Source organism: Triturus cristatus, chromosome 12 (genome assembly GCF_964204655.1).
Source record: "Triturus cristatus chromosome 12, aTriCri1.1, whole genome shotgun sequence".
Taxonomy (NCBI): domain Eukaryota; kingdom Metazoa; phylum Chordata; class Amphibia; order Caudata; family Salamandridae; genus Triturus; species Triturus cristatus.
The window spans coordinates 820,163,417-820,186,493 of NC_140595.1; the positions used below are offsets into that span (position 1 = coordinate 820,163,417).

At 47.0% G+C, this 23,077-nt stretch overlaps 1 protein-coding gene across 2 annotated transcripts in view; it reads right to left on the reverse strand.

The window, feature by feature from the left end:
* The window catches only part of LOC146782982 (phosphatidylinositol 4,5-bisphosphate 3-kinase catalytic subunit alpha isoform-like), a 247,975-nt gene that overhangs the window by 90,394 nt on the left and 134,504 nt on the right, over nt 1–23,077 (reverse strand). For both annotated transcript variants that reach the window (XM_085639316.1, XM_085639315.1), the window contains 5 exons: nt 17,226–17,390; nt 15,480–15,583; nt 14,047–14,218; nt 13,162–13,268; nt 5,595–5,716 (listed from right to left, as the gene is read on the reverse strand). In XM_085639316.1, the coding sequence (XP_085495442.1) occupies nt 5,595–5,716; nt 13,162–13,268; nt 14,047–14,218; nt 15,480–15,583; nt 17,226–17,390 (670 nt within the window). The remainder of the gene's footprint in view (nt 1–5,594; nt 5,717–13,161; nt 13,269–14,046; nt 14,219–15,479; nt 15,584–17,225; nt 17,391–23,077) is intronic.

Below are 23,077 nucleotides of genomic sequence, written 5' to 3' on the forward strand. Positions count from 1 at the left end.
AGTGGTGGCTTCCCTCACGGTTAATCACAGTCTTATTCACGCCTGTTGACAGTGCCTTTGGTTCTCACTTTTAATGAAAGCGGGGGCCAGACCTTCTGACAGTGGTGGCTTCCCTCACGGTTAATCACAGTCTTATTCATGCCTGTTGACAGTGCCTTTGGTCCTCACTTTTAATGAAAGCGGGGGCCAGACCTTCTGACAGTGGTGGCTTCCCTCACGGTTAATCACAGTCTTATTCATGCCTGTTGACAGTGCCTTTGGTCCTCACTTTTAATGAAAGCGGGGGCCAGACCTTCTGACAGTGGTGGCTTCCCTCACGGTTAATCACAGTCTTATTCACGCCTGTTGACAGTGCCTTTGATCCTCACTTTTAATGAAAGCGGGGGCCAGACCTTCTGACAGTGGTGGCTTCCCTCACGGTTAATCACAGTCTTATTCACGCCTGTTGACAGTGCCTTTGGTTCTCACTTTTAATGAAAGCGGGGGCCAGACCTTCTGACCGTGGTGGCTTCCCTCACGGTTAATCACAGTCTTATTCACGCCTGTTGACAGTGCCTTTGGTCCTCACTTTTAATGAAAGCGGGGGCCAGACCTTCTGACAGTGGTGGCTTCCCTCACGGTTAATCACAGTCTTATTCACGCCTGTTGACAGTGCCTTTGGTCCTCACTTTTAATGAAAGCGGGGGCCAGACCTTCTGACAGTGGTGGCTTCCCTCACGGTTAATCACAGTCTTATTCACGCCTGTTGACAGTGCCTTTGATCCTCACTTTTAATGAAAGCGGGGGCCAGACCTTCTGACAGTGGTGGCTTCCCTCACGGTTAATCACAGTCTTATTCACACCTGTTGACAGTGCCTTTGATCCTCACTTTTAATGAAAGCGGGGGCCAGACCTTCTGACCGTGGTGGCTTCCCTCACGGTTAATCACAGTCTTATTCACGCCTGTTGACAGTGCCTTTGGTTCTCACTTTTAATGAAAGCGGGGGCCAGACCTTCTGACGGTGGCTTCCCTCACGGTTAATCACAGTCTTATTCACGCCTGTTGACAGTGCCTTTGGTCCTCACTTTTAATGAAAGCGGGGGCCAGACCTTCTGACAGTGGTGGCTTCCCTCACGGTTAATCACAGTCTTATTCACGCCTGTTGACAGTGCCTTTGGTCCTCACTTTTAATGAAAGCGGGGGCCAGACCTTCTGACAGTGGTGGCTTCCCTCACGGTTAATCACAGTCTTATTCACGCCTGTTGACAGTGCCTTTGGTCCTCACTTTTAATGAAAGCGGGGGCCAGACCTTCTGACAGTGGTGGCTTCCCTCACGGTTAATCACAGTCTTATTCACGCCTGTTGACAGTGCCTTTGGTCCTCACTTTTAATGAAAGTGGGGACCAGACCTTCTGACCGTGGTGGCTTCCCTCACGGTTAATCACAGTCTTATTCACGCCTGTTGACAGTGCCTTTGGTCCTCACTTTTAATGAAAGCGGGGGCCAGACCTTCTGACAGTGGTGGCTTCCCTCACGGTTAATCACAGTCTTATTCACGCCTGTTGACAGTGCCTTTGGTTCTCACTTTTAATTAAAGTGGGGGCCAGACGTTCTGACAGTGGTGGCTTCCCTCACGGTTAATCACAGTCTTATTCACGCCTGTTGACAGTGCCTTTGGTTCTCACTTTTAATGAAAGCGGGGGCCAGACCTTCTGACAGTGGTGGCTTCCCTCACGGTTAATCACAGTCTTATTCACGCCTGTTGACAGTGCCTTTGGTCCTCACTTTTAATGAAAGCGGGGGCCAGACCTTCTGACAGTGGTGGCTTCCCTCACGGTTAATCACAGTCTTATTCACGCCTGTTGACAGTGCCTTTGGTTCTCACTTTTAATTAAAGTGGGGGCCAGACCTTCTGACAGTGGTGGCTTCCCTCACGGTTAATCACAGTCTTATTCATGCCTGTTGACAGTGCCTTTGGTCCTCACTTTTAATGACAGTAGAGTTAGGACTTGGTGACATTGTCGGGAACTTCCACTTTTAACAAGATATTTATCTCTCACAAATTGTGTACAGAGAGAAATCGTTTTTCATTTTTGTCAGTACAGCAGGTTTTTCAAATGTTTTGATCAAGAATCATGCAAGAATCATACAAGCAAATACACATATATATTTACACACAAACATGCCTAAGGGTGCACAATCCAGTGGCTTGACAGAAAATAACATTTGTTTAGGAAATCCGCATTTTCTACAGTCATCCCATATTATTTACCCTATATTTTTTCAGGCTTTAAAACTTCTTTCACTTTACCCCTACTACCCAGGATTAAAATCCCTGTATTCCACCTTCAAATATGGTTGAATTGGCATATTCCTAATTGGTATATTTAACTTACCGACAAGTCCCTAGCATATTGTACAAAATGTACCCATGACCTGTAAGTAAATTTGGTCTGCAACACCTATTGTAGCATACACTACTGAGACTGTATAAAACTTGGCTGCAGGCCTACCACTGTAGCTGGGCTGGGACAGTTTAAACAATGCAGTTCGAACTGTTAAAATAAACCCCCTTGTAAGGTCAAAACATCCATTTTACGTAGTAATAAGTCACCTCTATGTAGGCCTTTTGACCCACAAGGTAAGGTGCATGGAATTTCAAAGTGTGGCAACATTTTATGTTAACATGCTCTTACAGGGACTAGCACCCAAAAGCTATTTTTCACTGTGGCAGAGTACAGGTTAAAATTCTAATAGAAAACAGGTAGAAAAATAACTAAAGAACTATTTTTAACAGTAATTTTAATACAATTCAATGAAAAGTCAGATTTTTTATAAATATTAAGGAAAAGTAACTTTAAGAAAGTTGTCTTTTACCTGCCTGAAGTTCCTGGAGTTTCATTTGCATTTGCTCTCAAACTTCTCCTAGCCAGGGATTAGCATTTTACAAGATGTGAAAAATGCTTCCCAGAAGCAAACAATAGGCTGAAATGAATGAGTAGAGAACTCCTCTGAATTTCCCAGAACATGCAGTGTCAAATCCTGCTTGAACATGAAATTCTGTTTGATAGGTGTGCTGCAGTTACTTATAACACACTGGGGCACACTTGAAAGGAAAGGATATAACACAACAAACTTTGTGTATCCACTGTCTGGGTGCTGGCAACCCCTACTTTTGTTCTACCAGACATCTGTCTCTGGGTTTGACATATAAAATTGAAGGGGAGGCGCATTTGAAAGCAAGGAAAACAGGATGCCAGAACAATTCTTGTGTATCCACTGGCTGGTTGCTGAAAAACCCTAATTTTGTTCTACCATACTTGTCTCTGGGTTTATTGTGGGCCCACTGACTGCTACAAACTGGATTTTATTGTTGGATATGAGAGGACACTAAGAATACCATAGTACACAACCCACATGCCCCCCAGTCCAGGTTTAGGGTGACCAAAGACTTTCACCATCTTCAAAACACCGAACGTGGGTATGGCTGGCACCAGGAACTTTTACCTCATTGGTTAGGGCTTTCCCAAGAGTCATTTCCACCCACTAGCTCATGCCTGGCATAAATGTGGAATCGCTAGGCACCCACTTCAGAACATTCCTGGACCTGAGGAAGATCAGAAGAGGATTGAACATGCTGTCTGTGACCTGGGAAGAGCCCTGAAGTGCTGGGCCTGCTATCACTTGTAGTGGACTCAAAGGGCCATAAGGCTGACCTCCCTCATGTTCAAGTTACAGGGATACAACAAGCTACCAGAGACCTTTACTGCTTGCTGTTGGCCTCAGCCTGACACCTTGTGAGTCTCCAAGTGACTCCCCTGAGGTCCTGCTGTTTTATTAGTAGTGTACGCCTGTGGTGTTTAGGGACTTAAAGGACTAAAATCAGAACATAAAACCTTAGCTCAGGATGAACTTTGTTGGTGTATTCACCCCGGGCTCCATTGCGGTCACTGTCAAACTGCGTCCATGTCCTGGTCTACCGCGACCATTGGCATAACTGCCACATGGCGCTGTTCATACTTAAAACATTCATATCCCCAGTTCCCCTTATCATCTTTTTCTCCTTTTGGTCTCATTTTGTTTATTAAATTCTACTCTATTTTTCTGTTTTTTTTTATTGCTTTGCATTTCAGCTTTAGAACTGTTTTGGTACTGCATGAATACTTTACACATTGCCTTAAAGTAAGCCTGTCTGGTGTGTCATTGCTACATGGGGGCTGAGCTAAGGTTAATTTAGTAACTTTGATGGTTTACTCTGACAAGGGCTGGCATTATTTCTGGGGGTGGGTAGTCACCGTTTCCCAAATAATACAATTTCCTACACGTTGGCAAACCCAATAGATAGATCTTTAATGTTGTAATACATGAAGGCAATCACATATGGCAAATTGTATGTGTCAGCAAAGGAAAGCCAGACCTACTGGCTCTGCTATCAGAGGTTTTGTAAGAAATGCCCTTTTCACACCAATACAGTCATTTCATGTTTCCCCAATGGAGTCGTCCTGAAAGCAAACTTTCATTTTATGTGTGTCATTGAAATGCTGTGTGATTCAGCTACTTTCTTCCTTAGACAGCGGAGTTTTTTGAATGGCATCTGAAAAGTGATTTCAAATGATATCTATTCTTCTGCCCAGACAATTTAGTTTCAAAAAGTCCAATAAAAATGTTTAAAAAACTTAAACATTTATAGCACATTGTGTAGAGACGCAGTGACAAAATTTGCCCTGTCACTTGTTGAAACAGCACGTTTAACCAGATAAAAGAAATTCGATCTTCATCCAGTAATTTTATTTGTTCGAACACAATGTCCTTTTTTAGGTCTCGCCTGACGCAGCGCATGCGCTGGTCTGGCGAGACTTTTTGAGAGGGCTCCAAAAAGTGCTACCATGGGCAGCCTAGAGCTACAGTGCATGTGCGCGGGCGCGCGCGCTGCGCTTGATCGCGATTACTTTCACTTTCGCGGCCGCTTTGATGTTTGATCGCGATCACTTTAGTGGCCGCACGGCCGCTTGGCATAGCCAATAGGTCTAGCTTTTGGGACCTTATAAGTATTTAGTTATGCAACTGTTGCATCGCTAATCACTTATAAGGTCCCAAAGGCGAGACCTATTGGCTATGCCAATGCTTGTTCCAGCTGCCACAGCTATGGCCTTTCTACAATACGTTTAAGTAGTCTCACTAATATGGTGCTTAAGACTTTATTTTACAAACCTTTTAATACTTTCTCTATGTGAAATCCTCAGAAGGCAGGGGTTCATGGGAGGGACTCTCTCTCTCACACAGCAAACGGTGTTAAAAATATTCTAAAATGCCCATAGGTTGACTTGAAGTATATATGATCTCACAGGCTGACAGACCAAGAAAGGCAAAGGCAAAGAAAGATAGAGATAGGCTTGAGAAATACTAGATGTGCAGCTGTCAATCCAAGGTGAACATGGTAGAAACATTTTTTTCTGCACATTTTCTGGCTAATAGAGGTGGAATAAAAAAAGCATGTGAATCTATGAACAGTTCAATGCTGGGCAAGTGGATGTGCAGAAGTAAACGGTGGACAGAGTTGCAGGTTGCATGAGCAGAGCTGGTAGAGACTGCACCCTTAGCGACAGCCACTCACCGTCCCCATTCTTGAATATAACCTCGTGGTTGGTGAAGAGCAGTTCGGACATGATGTCTGGGTTTTCCCAGTTGAGCCACAGTGGTCGCTTGGCAGAAGACATGATGCGGCAATCATCCAACCTGTAACAGAACACCATATGATAATCATTAGCTGTAGGGTTGAAAGTCCATGATGCCACTGACCGGTGTCACTCGGTCTCAATTCTTTACATCTTGTCTGACCTGATCTCTCTCTGCCCTTTGAATTTGCCCCCTTGATGTTGGGCACATGCTTGCTGTGATTGTTCTGTCTAGCAGAGTTGTAGACTTTGTTACACCTGGGGTACACTCAAAGTGTACTCTCACCAAAGGTCAGGGTTAATACTTTACTGACCAGATGGGTAGTCCACCACCGGTGTGCGTGTGTGCGTGTGTGCGTGCGTGGTGTGTGTGTGCGTGTATGTGTTTGTGATGTGTGCCTTGCCATACTGTAAAAGCAGAAGGTGCTGCAGGAAAGGCCTGCAACACACTGCCAGAGCAGGATGTAGTACAATATTTGAACAGTTGGGTCACTGCAGGTCAGAAGTGATTTTGTGACCCAGCACATGAACCGCAGGGGGTGTTGCAACAGAGGATGGGTGTCAAGAACAAATGGAGTTGGACCCCTGTAGAGGTCCAAGGGAATGGACCTTGTTATAACAAGGAGAAAATAAACAAGATAACCGTTGGACGTAAGACTTGCACATGGTACTAACCACAGTAACTCTTACAAGCATTATGATTAGGGCATATTTTTTACTTCACATTATTTAAAAAATTGTGATAACATCACAAATAATACTTCAACCGTACCCACGTTTTTTCTGTTTTTCAAGACATATGATGCAACACGGTGGCGATGGCTCCTCCTGGATCTCTAAACTGGAGCTGCTTTCCACCTAAACTTGAGAACTATCCAGAGTTCTCTGCTTCTTTTTTGCATAATTTAGTATTTTTAGGCTGTAATTCACTGATTGACATGTGTACTTTTATTGTTTCACTGCACTTGCACTTTTATATATCTGATGAATTTGTTCACAGATATTTTTCATGGCATAGAATACAATATGTAAACACTATCTCGCTGTTTGGTGGATTCCTTTGCATATGTTTTTTTTAATTTATGTAAGTTTGGTATGTCGAGCGTTTTTACATCGTAGTTTTGAATCACTGTAATGCAAATAAACAAACCAATAATACTCCAGGAGTATTCCTTTACATAGAGAGGGACACAGCATTAACTTAATAACAAGGACTCACCTATATAATAAACTGGATCAAATGAACGAACAGATTTGACCCAAAAACATGTTGAGTAAGAAACTACCACCAATGATAAAAAAAAAACACATGCATTGCATTGCATAAACTAATTCAGCCTAAAAATTAATACATAATTTCCCATTGAAAAAATCCAGAAATCACATAATGTAGTTTAAATCAAGAGGCGATCAGTCGCATTTGGTTGAAATAGGGGAATTCCTAATTTTGTTGCTTTCAGCCAGGGTTGTACGATAGCCAATGAATGACAGGTCAGCGAATGTCCCGATGAGACCCTTTCGACTGCGCTCATAGGTTTGAACCGTGTCAATGGTATTGAATGAGGCAACGTGTTAGACTTGATGATTAATACTTCAGTGACACATTCCTTTCCAGAGATCAGTGTTGCTCACCCATGTAATGTTCATGCTAATTATAGCAGGATAGAAGTGGAGTAAAAGTAGCATAGCTGACTGGCGTGCCAGTGCTATAACAGCAGGAGGCGCTGAAGGTCATGAATGAAATACACTACACAGCTGTGGGAGGTGTACTGCACTGTGGTGTGATGGGACGTCTGGGGTCTTTTAAAAGCTCTGTGAGCAATGGCTGCACCCCCAAGACACTGAACGATCATTCTAGCCCGTTTTCCCCAACAATGTGTTATTGCGCTGATGCTTCCCTCCTTAAACCAGAGACGGCATTTTCCTTCAATGTTTTTTTTTTTTCTATCTTGAGTTTGAGCCCCAGAACACATAGCCCACATCCTATTCAGCAACAGGAGTCTTGACAATCAATGGCTCCCTCCTACCAGTCTGTGGACTCAGGCAGGGCAGGAAGATCTCTCCAGCAACCTTAGGACAAATGTCCATCTGGCCTGTGTGGATCCAACACAAACATCAGATCATTTGACGATCTCTCTTGTTCCATTTCATGTATGTAAGGCCAAGAGATGCCCTTTTAATTGGTGGGACAGCCACCTGAATGTAAAAAGTCTTAGCCTCCAAGACAGGGCAGAAGTTTTCCTGAAAGTGAACAAGCTTTACTCGGGGCCCCAACTCACTGGCACATCCTAGCCTATATTACTACCCCCTTTAAAAACACTCTCCACACATGCATTGAGGTAGGTGTGGACCAATTTCATGGCCTACCATTGACATCGCGAGCTGGTGCAACCCAAAAGAAGAAGAGGTGGACTGCTCTGAGCAGAGAGGACCTTCCCCGACATCGTGTTGTCCAGATTTTTCAAAGCTGGGCTTTTGCATTGGAGGACTGCTGAGATTCTATCCTATTTCTCCTTAAGGTTAATTTGAATACCTGTTCACGTCCTCCGGCTGCCTCAGGGAGCATGATCCTGAGCCTCTTGGGGCACTGCCAATAGTCTTGATACGATTTTGCTAATTTTATGAATGTTGGTTGCACTTTCCCAGTTCCAACGGAGCTATAGATATAGTGGCTATAAGCTATTGGTAGACTTTCTTGTTTCAGTGTCTATTGGTTATAAATTCCAGGGTGTTTCAGTGTTTTCCCATGCTTATAAGATATACAAATCAGTGGTTTTCAGTGGGTTTTTTTTCTTACTCCATAAAAAATTCACAAGGCCGGTGTTTTTCCAGTGGATATAAAAAGTTTGCTTTTATTTCCGTTCTTTTCCTGTTCATTCCTATTGTCAATTCTACTATCCTTGAATCTTACACTTGTCACCATGCATTGTGCATAAAGATTTGATTGCAGCAGTTAAAAGGTTAATGGTGGGCATTTAACACACGTCCCTGCATCTCTCTTCTTCAGACTAACGTGAAAGATCAGCTGAATGAAGAATCTTTATTGGGGGTCGCAGTTCTCTGTTAACTGTAAGTCAAAGTCACACTGTCCTGTATTATTACTTTCTGATCTAGGCCTAGAAATGCCCAACCTGGTCAAAGGTTTGAAGAAGCCTGCTAAGGAATGAACATGCATGCTGTTGCCTATATATCATATATGAAGCAGCAGCTGAGGTATTTAGAAACCTTATAGCCTGCAACATGCCATGTACCATTTGCCCGTGCAGTTCACAACATGAATTAATTTTATTTTATATTGGTGGATGTGCCCAAGGTATATTCTGTGTATCAGAAGCCAGCACGAGGACCGCTAAGCATTGATTTCTACAAAGAATGTGGTCCTTTGTTTATGTGAAAGCAGTTCAGGGTCTGTGCATTTGTGTAAGAGACTTTCGCAAGGCATTTTATCTTTGTGTTATATGCAACATCACTCTTCTAGTGCATTTTCTATCTTGAAGGAAACAATGAGCATAGCTCACTATATATGTACTAAGTGCAGCCACGGTGCTTTGTAGGGTGATGTTGCCTAGTGTCAGGGATTGATTCTGCACCCTAAACTCCAATCTTCATTTTGACATGGAGGCAGCTGGAAGGCCTACTGAACTTAGGAAAGCTGGGGTTGAATCGTTAACTAGTTATACAGCAGCACGCGTGCTCAGAATTGGTCCATGCACCTGTTTTTTGCAAACAAATCTCTGTCTGAAGCCCATACTAGGAAGCATAGAGCAGTGTTTGGTATTTCTTGTTTGGGAGCTGTATTGTGTACAGCTAATACATTAACTCAGAAAATGTATGATTTAGTGTATGTGGTGTGGGCAGTGCAGTTTCAGCAACACCAGCTCACGGACCCCTTCTGGGCCTGTGCATGGTCACTGAATATGTTCAAGATATGGCCCCTGATCCTTTTCAAGAGGGGATGATGCTCTCACAGGGATCATTTTCAGGCATTTCAGGCCACTGTGATGTAAAACAAAGACCAAGAGTGTTGGGTGCAGTGGTTTATGGGAGGACTTTGATTCAGAAGCATCTGTATGCACAGTGATATTTGTTGCTGCTACCCTGCTGCTTGAGCTTTCAGAAAGCAAAGCTCCACCCTGCTCTCAGTGCAGGAGGATGACATCACGAGGGTGCTGCTTACCCAGGACAGAGACCCTACTCAGAGTTCAGCTGTGAAGATGATGCCATTGCGATTTGAAGGGAATCACGTGCCCAAAACCGGAGAGCCCGTGGCTCTTGTGGATGGTCACAAAGGCATATAAAGTGGCTTAGGAATGCCCTACCAAAAAACCTGCGCTGTAATCCCTCCTATTCTAGTTTCAAAAAAGACCTCAAAACCCACCTCCTCAATTATTATTGGGGTTCCTAATCTGTGTCCTACTCCTGATCTATTATCAATCATACTATATTTGTTCAGTAAAATATGCCCTGTCTCCTGTTCACCATTTACCTAATTACTTGAAATGTATAGCTCCTGCCCCTGTTTATTTTTCTTGATTTGTATAATGCTCATTTTGTTTGTACTTTGTATATTTCAAGTTTTTGTTGCGCTACCTTTCATATGCTTTTATACCCTATGTGCCTGATACTATCCTTATCTTGTAAAGCGCTCTGATACCTCTGGGTCTAGCCAGCGCTATATAAAACCTTCAAAATAAAAATAAATAAAAATTAGAGCCAGAAAGTGTCATTGCGGAGGCACCCTTCACCTAAAAAAGTGCTAAGAGATGGTGACTGCGCTTGTACTGCTTTAATACCAGAGGGAATCACACCAGTAAAAATGCAGCAAAACCCACTGTTTGATGGTTTCTACTGAAAAGCAAATATCCCCTTTGGTGGCATTTTATCAGTTATAATTGGTTTTAACTAAAAAATAGAAACCTTGCTTACAGGACTTGTCCCCCCAAGTCCCACTCCTTAGTTGGCTCGGTAACACGCAGACTTGTGGCTGTGGGAGGACGCATGGGATCTCAGTTGGCTCGGTAACACGCGGCCTTGTGGCTGTGGGAGGACGCATGGGATCTCAGTTGGCTCGGTAACACGCGGCCTTGAGGCTGTGGGAGGACGCATGGGATCTCAGTTGGCTCGGTAACACGCGGCCTTGTGGCTGTGGGAGGACGCATGGGATCTCAGTTGGCTCGGTAACACGCGGTCTTGTGGCTGTGGGAGGACGCATGGGATCTCAGTTGGCTCGGTAACACGCAGCCTTGTGGCTGTGGGAGGACGCATGGGATCTCAGTTGGCTCGGTAACACGCGGCCTTGTGGCTGTGGGAGGACGCATGGGATCTCAGTTGGCTCGGTAACACGCGGCCTTGTGGCTGTGGGAGTACGCATGGGATCTCAGTTGGCTCGGTAACACGCGGCCTTGTGGCTGTGGGAGGACGCATGGGATCTCAGTTGGCTCGGTAACACACGGTCTTGTGGCTGTGGGAGGACGCATGGGATCTCAGTTGGCTCGGTAACACGGTCTTGTGGCTGTGGGAGGATGCATGGGATCTCAGTTGGCTCGGTAACACACGGTCTTGTGGCTGTGGGAGGATGCATGGGATCTCAGTTGGCTCAGTAACAGACGGTCTTGTGGCTGTGGGAGGACGCATGGGATCTCAGTTGGCTCAGTAACACACGGTCTTGTGGCTGTGGGAGGACGCATGGAATCTCAGTTGGCTCGGTAACACGAGGCCTTGTGGCTGTGTGAGGATGCATGGGATCTCAGTTGGTTCGGTAACACACGGTCTTGTGGCTGTGGGAGGACGCATGGGATCTCAGTTGGCTCGGTAACACACGGTCTTGTGGCTGTGGGAGGACGCATGGGATCTCAGTTGGCTCAGTAACACGCGGTCTTGTGGCTGTGGGAGGACGCATGGGATCTCAGTTGGCTCGGTAACACGCGGCCTTGTGGCTGTGGGAGGACGCATGGGATCTCAGTTGGCTCGGTAACACGAGGCCTTGTGGCTGTGTGAGGATGCATGGGATCTCAGTTGGCTCAGTAACACGCGGTCTTGTGGCTGTGGGAGGACGCATGGGATCTCAGTTGGCTCGGTAACACGCGGCCTTGTGGCTGTGGGAGGACGCATGGGATCTCAGTTGGCTCGGTAACACACAGCCTTGTGGCTGTGGGAGGACGAATGGGATCTGAGTTGGCTCGGTAACACGCGGCCTTGTGGCTGTGGGAGGACGCATGGGATCTCAGTTGGCTCAGTAACACGCGGCCTTGTGGCTGTGGGAGGACGCATGGGATCTCAGTTGGCTCGGTAACACGCGGTCTTGTGGCTGTGGGAGGACGCATGGGATCTCAGTTGGCTCAGTAACACGAGGCCTTGTGGCTGTGGGAGGACGCATTGTGCACTCTTAACACGAATACCTTGTCTGCAAAGTAGCCTTGATGAGGCCCCTGAAGTTTCTGAATAATGGCAAGGGTGGATGTTGTCCTAACCTTCAAGATGGCATCGCCCTATTTCATCATCGTCCTTTCGCAATCCTAAAGGAGGCAGGTTCAGTGTTTTCACTGAGTGACAGTTGTATTGCCTGGGTTTGTGGTGTTCACAGACATCAAGCTCTGCACCAATTACTTTGGCTGCGGGGCCATTTAACTACTGTTGGGCTGTTTGTAAGCTCACAAAGACACTGCAGTTGCAATCACCCTGTAAATACAAGAAGGCTAAGCATCTGGATCTCTGCTACTAGAGACCTGCATGGACTGCGGAAACCGCTGCTTGTTTGCAAGTCAACGACTGCAACAGAGCAGCAACTTCAGACAACTGCAAGTTAAAAATGCATGGTACTGAATTTAGATTTTCCGCTTTATTTAGTTGGACATTTCTGGGTAACCTACTTGGCTGACCTCATCGAGTTCAGCCACCTCCGTCCTTTCCCTTCAATACCACCAGTGATCCAACAATTGGCAGAACTCCATCTCTGCCCACTCCATGTGTCATTTTCATGTTACGTCAGGCGCTACATCACCACTGACAGCAGCGCCTCTCTGGGAGAACTCAGCTATTACCTTATTCTCATTAGTGACTAAGCAGACACTCCTATAAAAAAGCTGGCTCAGGAGGAGTGGGTCTCTTTAGTACACACAGCTAATAGTATGGCTTACCTTGTCGCCAAGAGCCCATGCTGCATGGCTCTCTGCTCATTTCAGGACCCTAATCAATGCACACCATGACAAGTCACTGTTGCTGCACATATTTCCCCCTCCTTCCTATTACAGACAGACCTTGAGCCTACAGAGAGATTGCAGACCCATTCTGGAACCTCGGAATCCATGCCAACTTCAGCCACTTGGTGTCACAAATGTACGAGTGTACCTGCTCCCTTGCATGGAAGATAGAGACTTTATGGTGTTCCTGGGTACTTGAGAGGGAGGCACACACCCTAGCCTAAGTTTTACCCTGATTGGCCACTATGCACCAACATGGAATGAATCCAGTTATTTGAGTTAGGCGCCACCTTTGGAGCCACCTTACCTGAGGTTGCCCAGCTGGTGCACCGGGTTCAGCGGACAGATGAAGCCTTGAAGGGCTTCCATGTAATCAGGGCGTCTCATCTGCTCCACCAGGAACTTCATCTGCATCTAAGTATGAGGGTGAGGACACAACAGTGGGAAAGGAGGGAACAAATTGAGGGAGGGAGTAAAAGAAATAAAGCAGAAAAATATCGTCATTGTGTAAATACGAACCACAGCAGACCATACGGTCCAGGAGATTCAGTCTCCACCATAATATTCCAAAGAAAACAGGCTTATTAGGGCTGTAAGGCAGTGCCTATCTGGTCAATAATGCCCTAGAGTAGGCACTGTTGGTTCTGTGTAGTCCTGGGAAAGCAGCCCTATAAGCTCTTGAAAGAGGAAGCGGTTGTGTACTGCCTCTATGCTGCGGGTGTATAGTTGGCACCACTCTAGGAGCAGCAGTGTTGGCTCATCTCTATTTCACCAGAGACAGGTGGGCTGGGGCAGCACTGCCCTAGGGCAGGGGGTTACTGGTTCTGTACTGCATGTGACAAGAGGGTATTGAACCTGCACTGCCCTCGGACAGGGAATTCTGTTTTTTTCTGCCCAAGGGCAACCGTAAGGGTGCCTGTTCTGCACTGCTTTATTTAACGGGTATCTGTTTTGTACCATCCTATGGAAAGGGGTGGTTCATCTCTACAGCTCTGTATTGTCTGGAATTGGTACAGTACCGCCTTTGAAGGATGGGTGCCTTGTTTGTCTGCTCTACGACAAAGGACCCTGGTTCGGTACTGCACCGGGCAGGTTCTGGTGCTCCGATTGACTTACTGGATGAATTCCACACCTGCAGGGTTTCAGCGCCTGCACTACCATAGGGCAGAGGGGATGGTTTCACTTCCCCTACCTTCTGGGTCTCGTCCTTCTTCTCTTGCTTCAAGATGTCCGTCAGGTTGATGAGCTTCTCCATGGCCTCCACTTGCCGATTAAGGTGCTTCAGGTACATGCCGCAACCCCGGCAGAAGGCCTCCAGCATCAGGCCAAAACGCTGGCTCACCGTTTTGCTGTGCATCTCCGACCTGGGAAATGTAGAAGCTAAATGAGTTACTGCAGATAAATAAACCTGGTGACTGGTGTGCCCAATGTTCTGGCACACAGGCGCTAACGCAGGAAATCCGTACACAATACTAAACAACTGAGTGGAGTCGGATATGTTTGCAGGCTGCACCCTGCAAAGACCAGTGGGAGAGGTGCAGACTGACGCGCGCTTCTAGGGATATGAAAGAGAGCAGCCCATAAGCCAGCCATGTGCTGCTGCCCCTACTCTTCTCTGCCAATGACCTTGCAGGACAGATTCACCTGTGCTGCTGTTGGTCCTCTGAATGATGACTGGCTCCATCGCTTTGTGGCCAGGCGCCAAAGATGGCCCCATGGTTTTCCCTGAAGCAAGATAGCAGGAACATTGGAACAATGGAACAGTGGGCATGTGGAGCCACTATTTATGCCACTTCGTACCATCAGTTATATCCTAGAGTGTTTTTCCCTGTGAAGGGGTGCCATATTGGGAGAACTTTTTCCAACTTTAATAAGTGGAGGGCCCGCATGAATCTGACCCTCTGGATCAACAGGCATGGCCTAGCCTGTTGGCTTGGTGGCTGTACTAGCTGCTCTCAGGTGGCTCAGCAAGTTAATTTTCAGACAATTTAAGCCGATCTACTGACTATACAGGAACAAAAATCATGTATTGATGAGAAATACAAGCTTGGTTGTGACCCATTTCAACCTAAATCTCTGATCTCTTGTTCTTTATGCTTCAGTGTTAAATTCATTATAAATCGAGCCCTCACGTTAATGAGAGTGCTTTGCCAGAGGTCATACACGTAGTGGTATTCGTATGCATCATGCCCGTGTCGCACCACAGCGCCTTGCATGGTTTTCCATAGAGTTGGACCTGGAGGCCCGCTGGGGCCTTTGCACCACTGAAGCTGTTGGGCTTCGGCTGCACAATGCACCGGCTCTGGTGGTGTTCATTCTCACTGAGCTATGCCACCAAAGGAAGGTGACGAATAATGCACTTTATGAGGCCTATTGTCCAAACCGATCATTAACCGTGACGCTCATGAGACCACGCCCATCGTATACCATGAAATGCAGGAGCAAAGGTTCAGTGTAAAGATGGGACTGCTCCACCCGCACATGGGTACTAAGATGTGACCAGGCGGCTGCACCCGCACAAATTCAGCAAATACACATATGGAAAATGCAAAGTTCATTTTTGTGTCATTATCAAACCTAACCCTCCATGCAAGACCCATAACCTGCCCTTCACAGCCTACTTACTTGAGGTGCCAGAAAAAGAAGTGGCCAATCCTCTGGTTGGTCAGCGCCTTCTTGATGAGGAATCGTGCCAGGGGGTTATCCAGATATTGCTCGTACTTCAGCACCTGAGCAAGGGATGGGAAAAGAGCGGGTAAAGATTGGTACAGCATCCATGGGACTGGAGAGACCATGATCAGGTTGGACGTGCAGGCAGCTTCTCTCCAAGGACTGGGTCAGAATGGGCATCGCTTGCAGTCTGGTTCTGTGTAAGAACTAGACAGACAATTGTTAAAGGTGAACACTGCTAGTAAGTGGCATCTTTGCACAGACTAAACAGACCGTGATCAGGGTTGGCACTGCTTGCAGGCAGTATCTGTGCAAAGACTGGGCAGAAAGGGGTCATTATGGGCACAGCTTACAGACAGCATCTGTATAAAGACTCGACAGACAGTGGCCAAGGTACAGACCGGCATGGACTAGACAAACAGTGCTGAGGCTGGCACTGCATTGAGGCAGCATCTGTGCAAGAACTGAACAGATAGGAGTCAAAGGTACACACCAGCAAGGACTGGACAAGCAGTGGTCAGGTTAGGCAATGCATGCAAGCAACATCCATGGAAAGTCTGGACAGACAATGTCAGGACGGGCAATGCTGGAAGGTAGCATCTGTGCAAGGACTGGAGAGACAGGAGTCAGGATGGGCGCTGCATTCAGGCAGCATCTGTGCAAGGACTACACTAGTAGGAGTCAAAGATACACACCAGCAAGGAGTGGGCAAGCAGTGGTCAGGTTAGGCAATGAATGCAAGCTGCATCCGTGGAAATTCTGGACAGACGTCAGGACAGGCACTGCTAGAAGGTAGCATCTGTGCATGTACTGGACAGACAGGGGGCACGCTGGGCTTTGCACTGCACGCATTCAGCATCTGTGCAAGGAGTAGAGAGATGGGGGCGGGTCAGGTCTGGCACCACATGCAGGCAGAACGTGTGGAAAGCCTGGGCAGACAGGGTCAGGATGGGTACTGCTGGAAGGCAGAATATGTACAAGGGCTGGAAAAGCAGGGGTTAAGATGGGCGCTATAATAAAAAAAAATAATTGAAAGGACTGGACAGATGCATCAGGATAGGCACCGCATGTGGCATCTGTACAAGGACAGGCCAGACAGTAGTTTCAGATGTGTACCACAGGCAGGAAGCATCTGTGCAAGGATTGGACAAACAGGGGTCATGATCAGCAACACATGCAGCATCTGTACAAGGATTAGACATATTTTAGGATGGAAACTGCATACTGGTACTGTCTGTGCAAGGGCTGGACAGACAGAGGCCAAGATGGGCATCACATGTACCATCTGTGCAAGGACTGGACAGACAACGGCCAGGATGAGCAGAGCATGAAGCAGCATCTGTGCAATAACTGGACAGATGGGTCGGGATGGGCAAATCTTGTAGTCAGCATGTGTGAGGGGCAGACTCCTAGTCAGAGGGGGCACAACAGCGGGAGGCACGAGTGGATGCAAGTAATGGTCTTATAGTGAGGGTGAGTACGGCCATAGCAGCAACAACACTCTTTGTGGGGCGGGACAGGCAGGGCACTACTACACTTGGCTCAGTTCAGCGGGCTAGGGACCATGGCAGTGGGTAGACAGTAAGATGCCAAACACCTCACCAAAAGCTTTATCGCCGCATTTGACCATTTACTACCTGGAGCACCTCCATCGCCTGCTCTCACCTCAATGCCCCCATTCCTCCCTCGAGCCCATGGTACCTGGACGAGCTGGATCAGATACTGCGACAGCTTGTCATCCGTCAGGCCCTTCACCAAGCACTTCAAGGCAAACTCTCGCACCACTGGATCTGGAAAGTTGCAATCCAGCAGCTCCAGCGAGAGCTCGGGTTTGATGAGCGGCCACTCTCTCAACAGGCAGTACATCTGAAAGAGGAGAGCGTGGACACAGTGAGGTACGAGGCACCGGAGACCTCAAAAGGCAGAGGACAGAGAAGGGACAGAGAAGGAACAGAGTATCGCAGAGAGCATTCAACAGGCAGGACAGCACCGACAACTGTGACATGCAGATTTTGAGCCAAAAGCAGAACCCTTTATCCAACTAGCAGACACACCCATTAAGCAGACCTACCCAAATTCCACTTGAGGCAAATTCAAGAAACACACTCAACCGACGGTTGGTCTTTATTGCACCTGATTACAGCCCTGCAGACTGACACTGGACAAAGGTCATGCTGTCCAAACTGAAAGAAGTTTCCCCCAAAGTACACATGGGTAAGGGCGTAAAACAAGGTTGCGTATTGGCTCCATTACTCTTTTCACTTTACATAGCAGACTTATCAAACTACCGGAGTCTTTTGGAATGCTTACTACAAAAACTGGGGGGCCTGCCTATCACTCACCTTGCCTTCGCTGGCACTTCGGTGCTCCTTTCTTTAACCCCTTCGGGTCTCCAGACCCAACTAATGAACTTGAATTTATTCAGCCTGGCCAATGACCTTACCATCAGTGCCTCCAGGTTAAAAATTCTGCCATTTGGGAAGAAGGGAAAGCACCTAGAGTGGCATATAGGGAATCACCCAACTGGACTAGTCTTCACTCACCAGCATCTTGGTGCTACAATTGACTCCAAACTCACCTCTTCCACTCATCTTGACCAAGTAAGAACAAAGCTCTTGTAGTCACCAAGGGGGTCAAACGCTTTGCCGCCATCTCTGATGGGTGAACAATCATGCCTTTGCTCCCGGCCTTCAACGCCATACTCCTCCCAACCCTTCTTTCCGCTGCAGTGATACCCCCACTCATATTGAGTAACAACCTCAGTACGATTTACATGCAGAGTGTCGGGCTCCTGCTCAATTTGCGCTCTTCTTCTCCTCAGGCAACTTTACGCCTCTAATGTTATTTTACAAACTGTAAACAGCTTTTACATAGCCTCTCTTATCAACTATGTATGTGATTGCTAGAACGCGCACACTGAAGGAATTGGATCATTAGGGAGCTCTCTATCAATGACCCACAGCACGATAACCTGAAACTCTGTGCTCTATCAAGACTCTTCCAATACAACAACTTGCCTCCCCTCAATGCTCTATCCATCCTCCAAAGAGGGCCTTGCAAGCATTTACTAAGAGCCTCTTAATTTCACCTAGGACAAGAAAAAGATCTTAAAACATTTGTCAAACGAAAGCACAGCCATTTAGTTTTGACAGCTTTCAAGAAGCAGAACAACCTTATCTTGATTTGGAGGCGGCTGTCAAACTTAACTATATATGATTCTGCCTTTTGTGCATTCTAATCTCCAAACTGAAGGGCTCTTGGAACATAAAGCTGTGATCTAACATCAGCTACTAATTATGCGGCTACAGATCAGAAAACGTGGATCACATCGGTATGTACCTGCCCTAACTAAATGCACCAGAGAAATAAATATCTTTATCAAACCTATATTGACTGATGCATGCTGCACTTTAACGTGTAACTTAACAGACTACCGGAATTCATTTTATAGTTAATGTATTGTCTAGGGTTTTTATACGTTACGCGCCTTTCGATTAATGCACGAGTATTGCTTTTAAATTTATGAAGGATTTTGTAATTGATCGATTTTAATACAAATTACATACATACTACTCTCAACCAACACATCTACTTCTCCAACATGCTGAGCCCCTGAATGTAAACAGCCACCCATAGCTCCAACTGTATAAATACAGACTTGGCAAACCTGAGCACCACACAAATACACAGACCCTTCCAAAATGCACACCCATCATGTATAGAGAGACCCCTCACACATGCACACCTAATTAATAGAGACCACCTCAATGCGCCACAACGTTTGAAATGCCTAGGACTTTGCAGGGGCCAATCACGTGACCGCTTGTCTACAATCTTTGCGTTAACGTGGACTACGCAGGGCCTATCCACTTCAATAAGCTTCCTGCCTGGGCCAGGGCCGAAGGGACACTAACAGAATCCACAGCTGCAGCACTTCCTCTCTGTGGCGGATCTCCAACTCCCCGAAGGCTGCGCTAGCCCTTTTCAGCAGGGCGAGCTTATCGCAGCTGACTGCACCCAGTGAGTGACAGTGTTCTCATCCCCTACCAAATTGGGTGTAGAGGCAGCCAGAATAATCAACTCAAAGGACTTGCTTTTATGTTAAGCCCGCACGAAGAGCTCTGCATCGACAGCCTATAAACTGGAATGGATCTTAGTAGGCCAGGAGAATGGAATAAAGTAGTGATCTGAGTAGCTTGCCACCTTAGGATTGTCTACCACTAGTGAGCTGTCAATCAAATCAATTTGTATGCACAGGGGAGTTTCAAAAAGAGAGATTTAAGGGTCCAAACCAATCAACAAGTGAAGTGGTCAAACTCTCTCAAGTAATGCAAATTAAAATCCACCAAAAGGGTGAAATGAACATACTGCATGACCTTAGGAGCCAACGCTTCGTCTAATGATTTTAAAATCACGGTCGGTATAACAAAGCACCAGCAAAAGATATCTGAGGGGATAAGGAGATGTAGAAACCCAAGGCCTCTGCCTCTTTCAGGTCCCCACAGAGAAGGTGCCACCATTAAAATTGTGTTTATAGGCAAACGCAAGACTGCCTCCCCTTGTATCCTTCCTATCCATGTGCACACAGGCAGAGTGTAGGAGGCTGGCTTTAGTATATGGTGCACACTTAAAGGAGTGATGAACCTTGCACTAATCCAGGCAACCCGTACGCTGATTGTAGAGGTCTTTGATAACCTTAGCCTCTCAAAGTGGTAGCTGTGGAGAGCAGCATCCAGGCCTAGCTTGAAGGAGTGTAAAGCAGCTTGTTTTAGCACATTTAATCAATAGTGTAGATTAGATGAAAAAGAACCGCTCCGTGTTTATAAAAATAAGGCTATTTTTTACACAACTCAATCACTATGGTATATCTCCTAGCCAGAGATATCAACAGTACATATGAAAATTCTTCAAGAAAACAGGTAAGTAGCACAAATATACACTGGTCTACAAGGGGAGACCAAACCATATACTAAAGAAGTGTCATGCGAACTGCAAGAAAGAACGGGACTTGGACCAAAGGCCTCAGAGGAGCTGGGAGAGCCAGGAACCACCCAAGCTAAGTACCCAGGAAGCCCACGGAGGCTGAGTGCAGAGTGGAAACACAGGGACCCCCGAAGAAACCCTTTGGAGGACGGAAGGTAGGAGAACCAGCCCACCCGTGGATGCCCCAGGAACCAGTTTGCCTGCATCAGGGAAGCCGGGTACATACAGGTGAAGTGAGGTCAGAACCTCCCGTAAACGACAATGGAAGACTTGGGATGAAAGGCCTCTGGAGAAGTCTGTGAAGATGTCCGGTGGAATCCAAGGGTGTATTCTTGTTGAGGAGAACCTGCAAGCAGAGGGTAAACAGTCTTTGCCGCTCTGAGGTGACCAGGAGGCATGGAAACACAATGCCCCCCGCTTTGGCGGGTAGCTCAGGAGAGTTGCTGAGGACCTTGACGCTGCAGCTGTGGGGACCAGGCGATGCTGTGGAAGACCAGGAGCCATACACGAGCTGTCGAACATTGGATGTTAGTGTCTAGGTGGTCACTGTCTGGCAGGGTCACCAACAAGCCTTGATATCCGCAACTGGCGTGGGAGACGAAAATATGCAATTGTTGAGACCAGCAAGGTCCAAGGGACTCACCAAGTGCAGGAAAGTCAGAGCAGGCCCAAGCAAGGAGGGGAGTCCACTAAAGCAGAAGACCCTCGAGAGGACCCACAAGCTGAAGGCACAGGAGTCACAAGAGGACCTCAGACAGTTCACCAAAGATGGAGACCCACGGTGCAAAGGGATGCAGTGAGGATGCTGATCTTCGAGGGATGAGGTGCTGGAAGCTGGAGCTTCTTGTAGCCCGAAGATCTCTGGAGAGTACAACCAACAAGCGACACAGTGCACAGGGGTTTGGTCCCAGCGGCCTAGACAAGGGATATTGTCCTCCAAATTGCAGGGAAGACAGGTCAGGCCTCTGGAGACCCACAGAACCACCACCTGTGTTGCTGGACCTCGGGAAGTCCTTAAGACCACAGGAGCAGCAAAGCTGTCAGCTTAGTAGTGGTGCCTGCAGATGCAGGGGAGTGACTCCTTCACTCCAAGGCAGATTTCCCCAAATGTCCTTGATGCCCACAGGGCTTCTATAGAACCTGAGCCAAGCACTTAGACAGATGAGGCAGAAGATTTGAAGAACAGCAAGACCAGGAGAAGCAGGAGTCTTCCTTGATGCCGACTTGGTTCCAGTTGAAGGCCAAGTGTCCAGTTGGTCGATGAGTGTCTTGGTTTCAGAGGGAGTCTTGTTCCATGACGAATCTGAGGAACAACCAAAGGGGGAGCCCTTAAATACACAAAGAAAGGGTTGGAATGACTATGGGGACCCTCCCAGAGGAGGGGCCAGACAGAGGGGAGGATACTTTTTTTCTGAGTTTTATATAGCATGAACTTGACCCGAAGGTTTCAGGTATCAGAGCGCTTTACATGAACACCAGTTGCATTACACAAGGACACATTCATTTTTTTTAGGCACGAGGAGATGAAGTGATTTGCCCAGAATCACAGGATGTTGAACGTCACTGCAAAGATTCAAACCCAGTTCCCAAGATTTGAGATTGACTGCCCTAGCATTTAGGCCACATCTTCTCCCCCTACTTCCCTGTCCTTTGTCCAGTTTCGCGTCAGAGCGGGAACCAAGGGTTCCTGAACTGTCTCAAGCCGGAGTATGCAAGGAGGGCACCAAATGTGCCCCTCAATACAGTCTGGTGGCGCAGGAAAGCACCCCCATCCCAGTCCAATACACTAAGCCCCGTCTGGGAGGTGGTCACATCTCCCTGTGACAGGAAACCTATTGTTCTAGCTTTCCCTGCTCAAGCTCAGCTCAGCAACAGGAAGGCAGAATCGTGTCTGTGTTCGACAGCAGCACTATCTTGCTGGCAGACCCTGACAGGCAATAACCAGGAGTACAGGGGGCTCCCCTATGGGGGCTCCCAGTACATGAGATCATACCTCCAACACAGGAATCTGTGTTGGGGTGTGATTCCAACATGTTTGATACTAAACATGATCTGGTTCGGCGCAGCCATTGTATTGTTAGACATCTCGTAATAGCTGATGTCCACTACATGTCTTAAAATGTCTGACTGCACTTAGAAAACCTGGAGAATCGACTCTGGGGCTTGTAGGAGTGTCTTGCTCATGCAGGGGCACCCTCACACTTATAACCAAGCACCCTGCCTTCAGGACTGAAAGGCCTGCCATAGGGTTGACTTTTAGGTCTTAAGTGTAGTGACCTCAGATATAAGGAAACGTATATCTGTTGTGAGAGGTGCAAGCACCACCTCACACAGGCTGCAGTGGCAGGCCTGTAGTCTGAGTTTAAGTGGATTCCCATGGGTGGCACAATATATGCTGCAGCCAATGGGGGTCCCCTGGGGTACCTATGCCCTGGGTACCTTATACTAGGGATTTAGAAGGGTAAACCAGTAGCCAATTGTGGACGTACAAAAGTACTCAACAAAGTCATTTTGGGAGAGGGAGCACAGATACTGGGGACCTGGTTAGCAGGAACTCAGCAAACTACAGT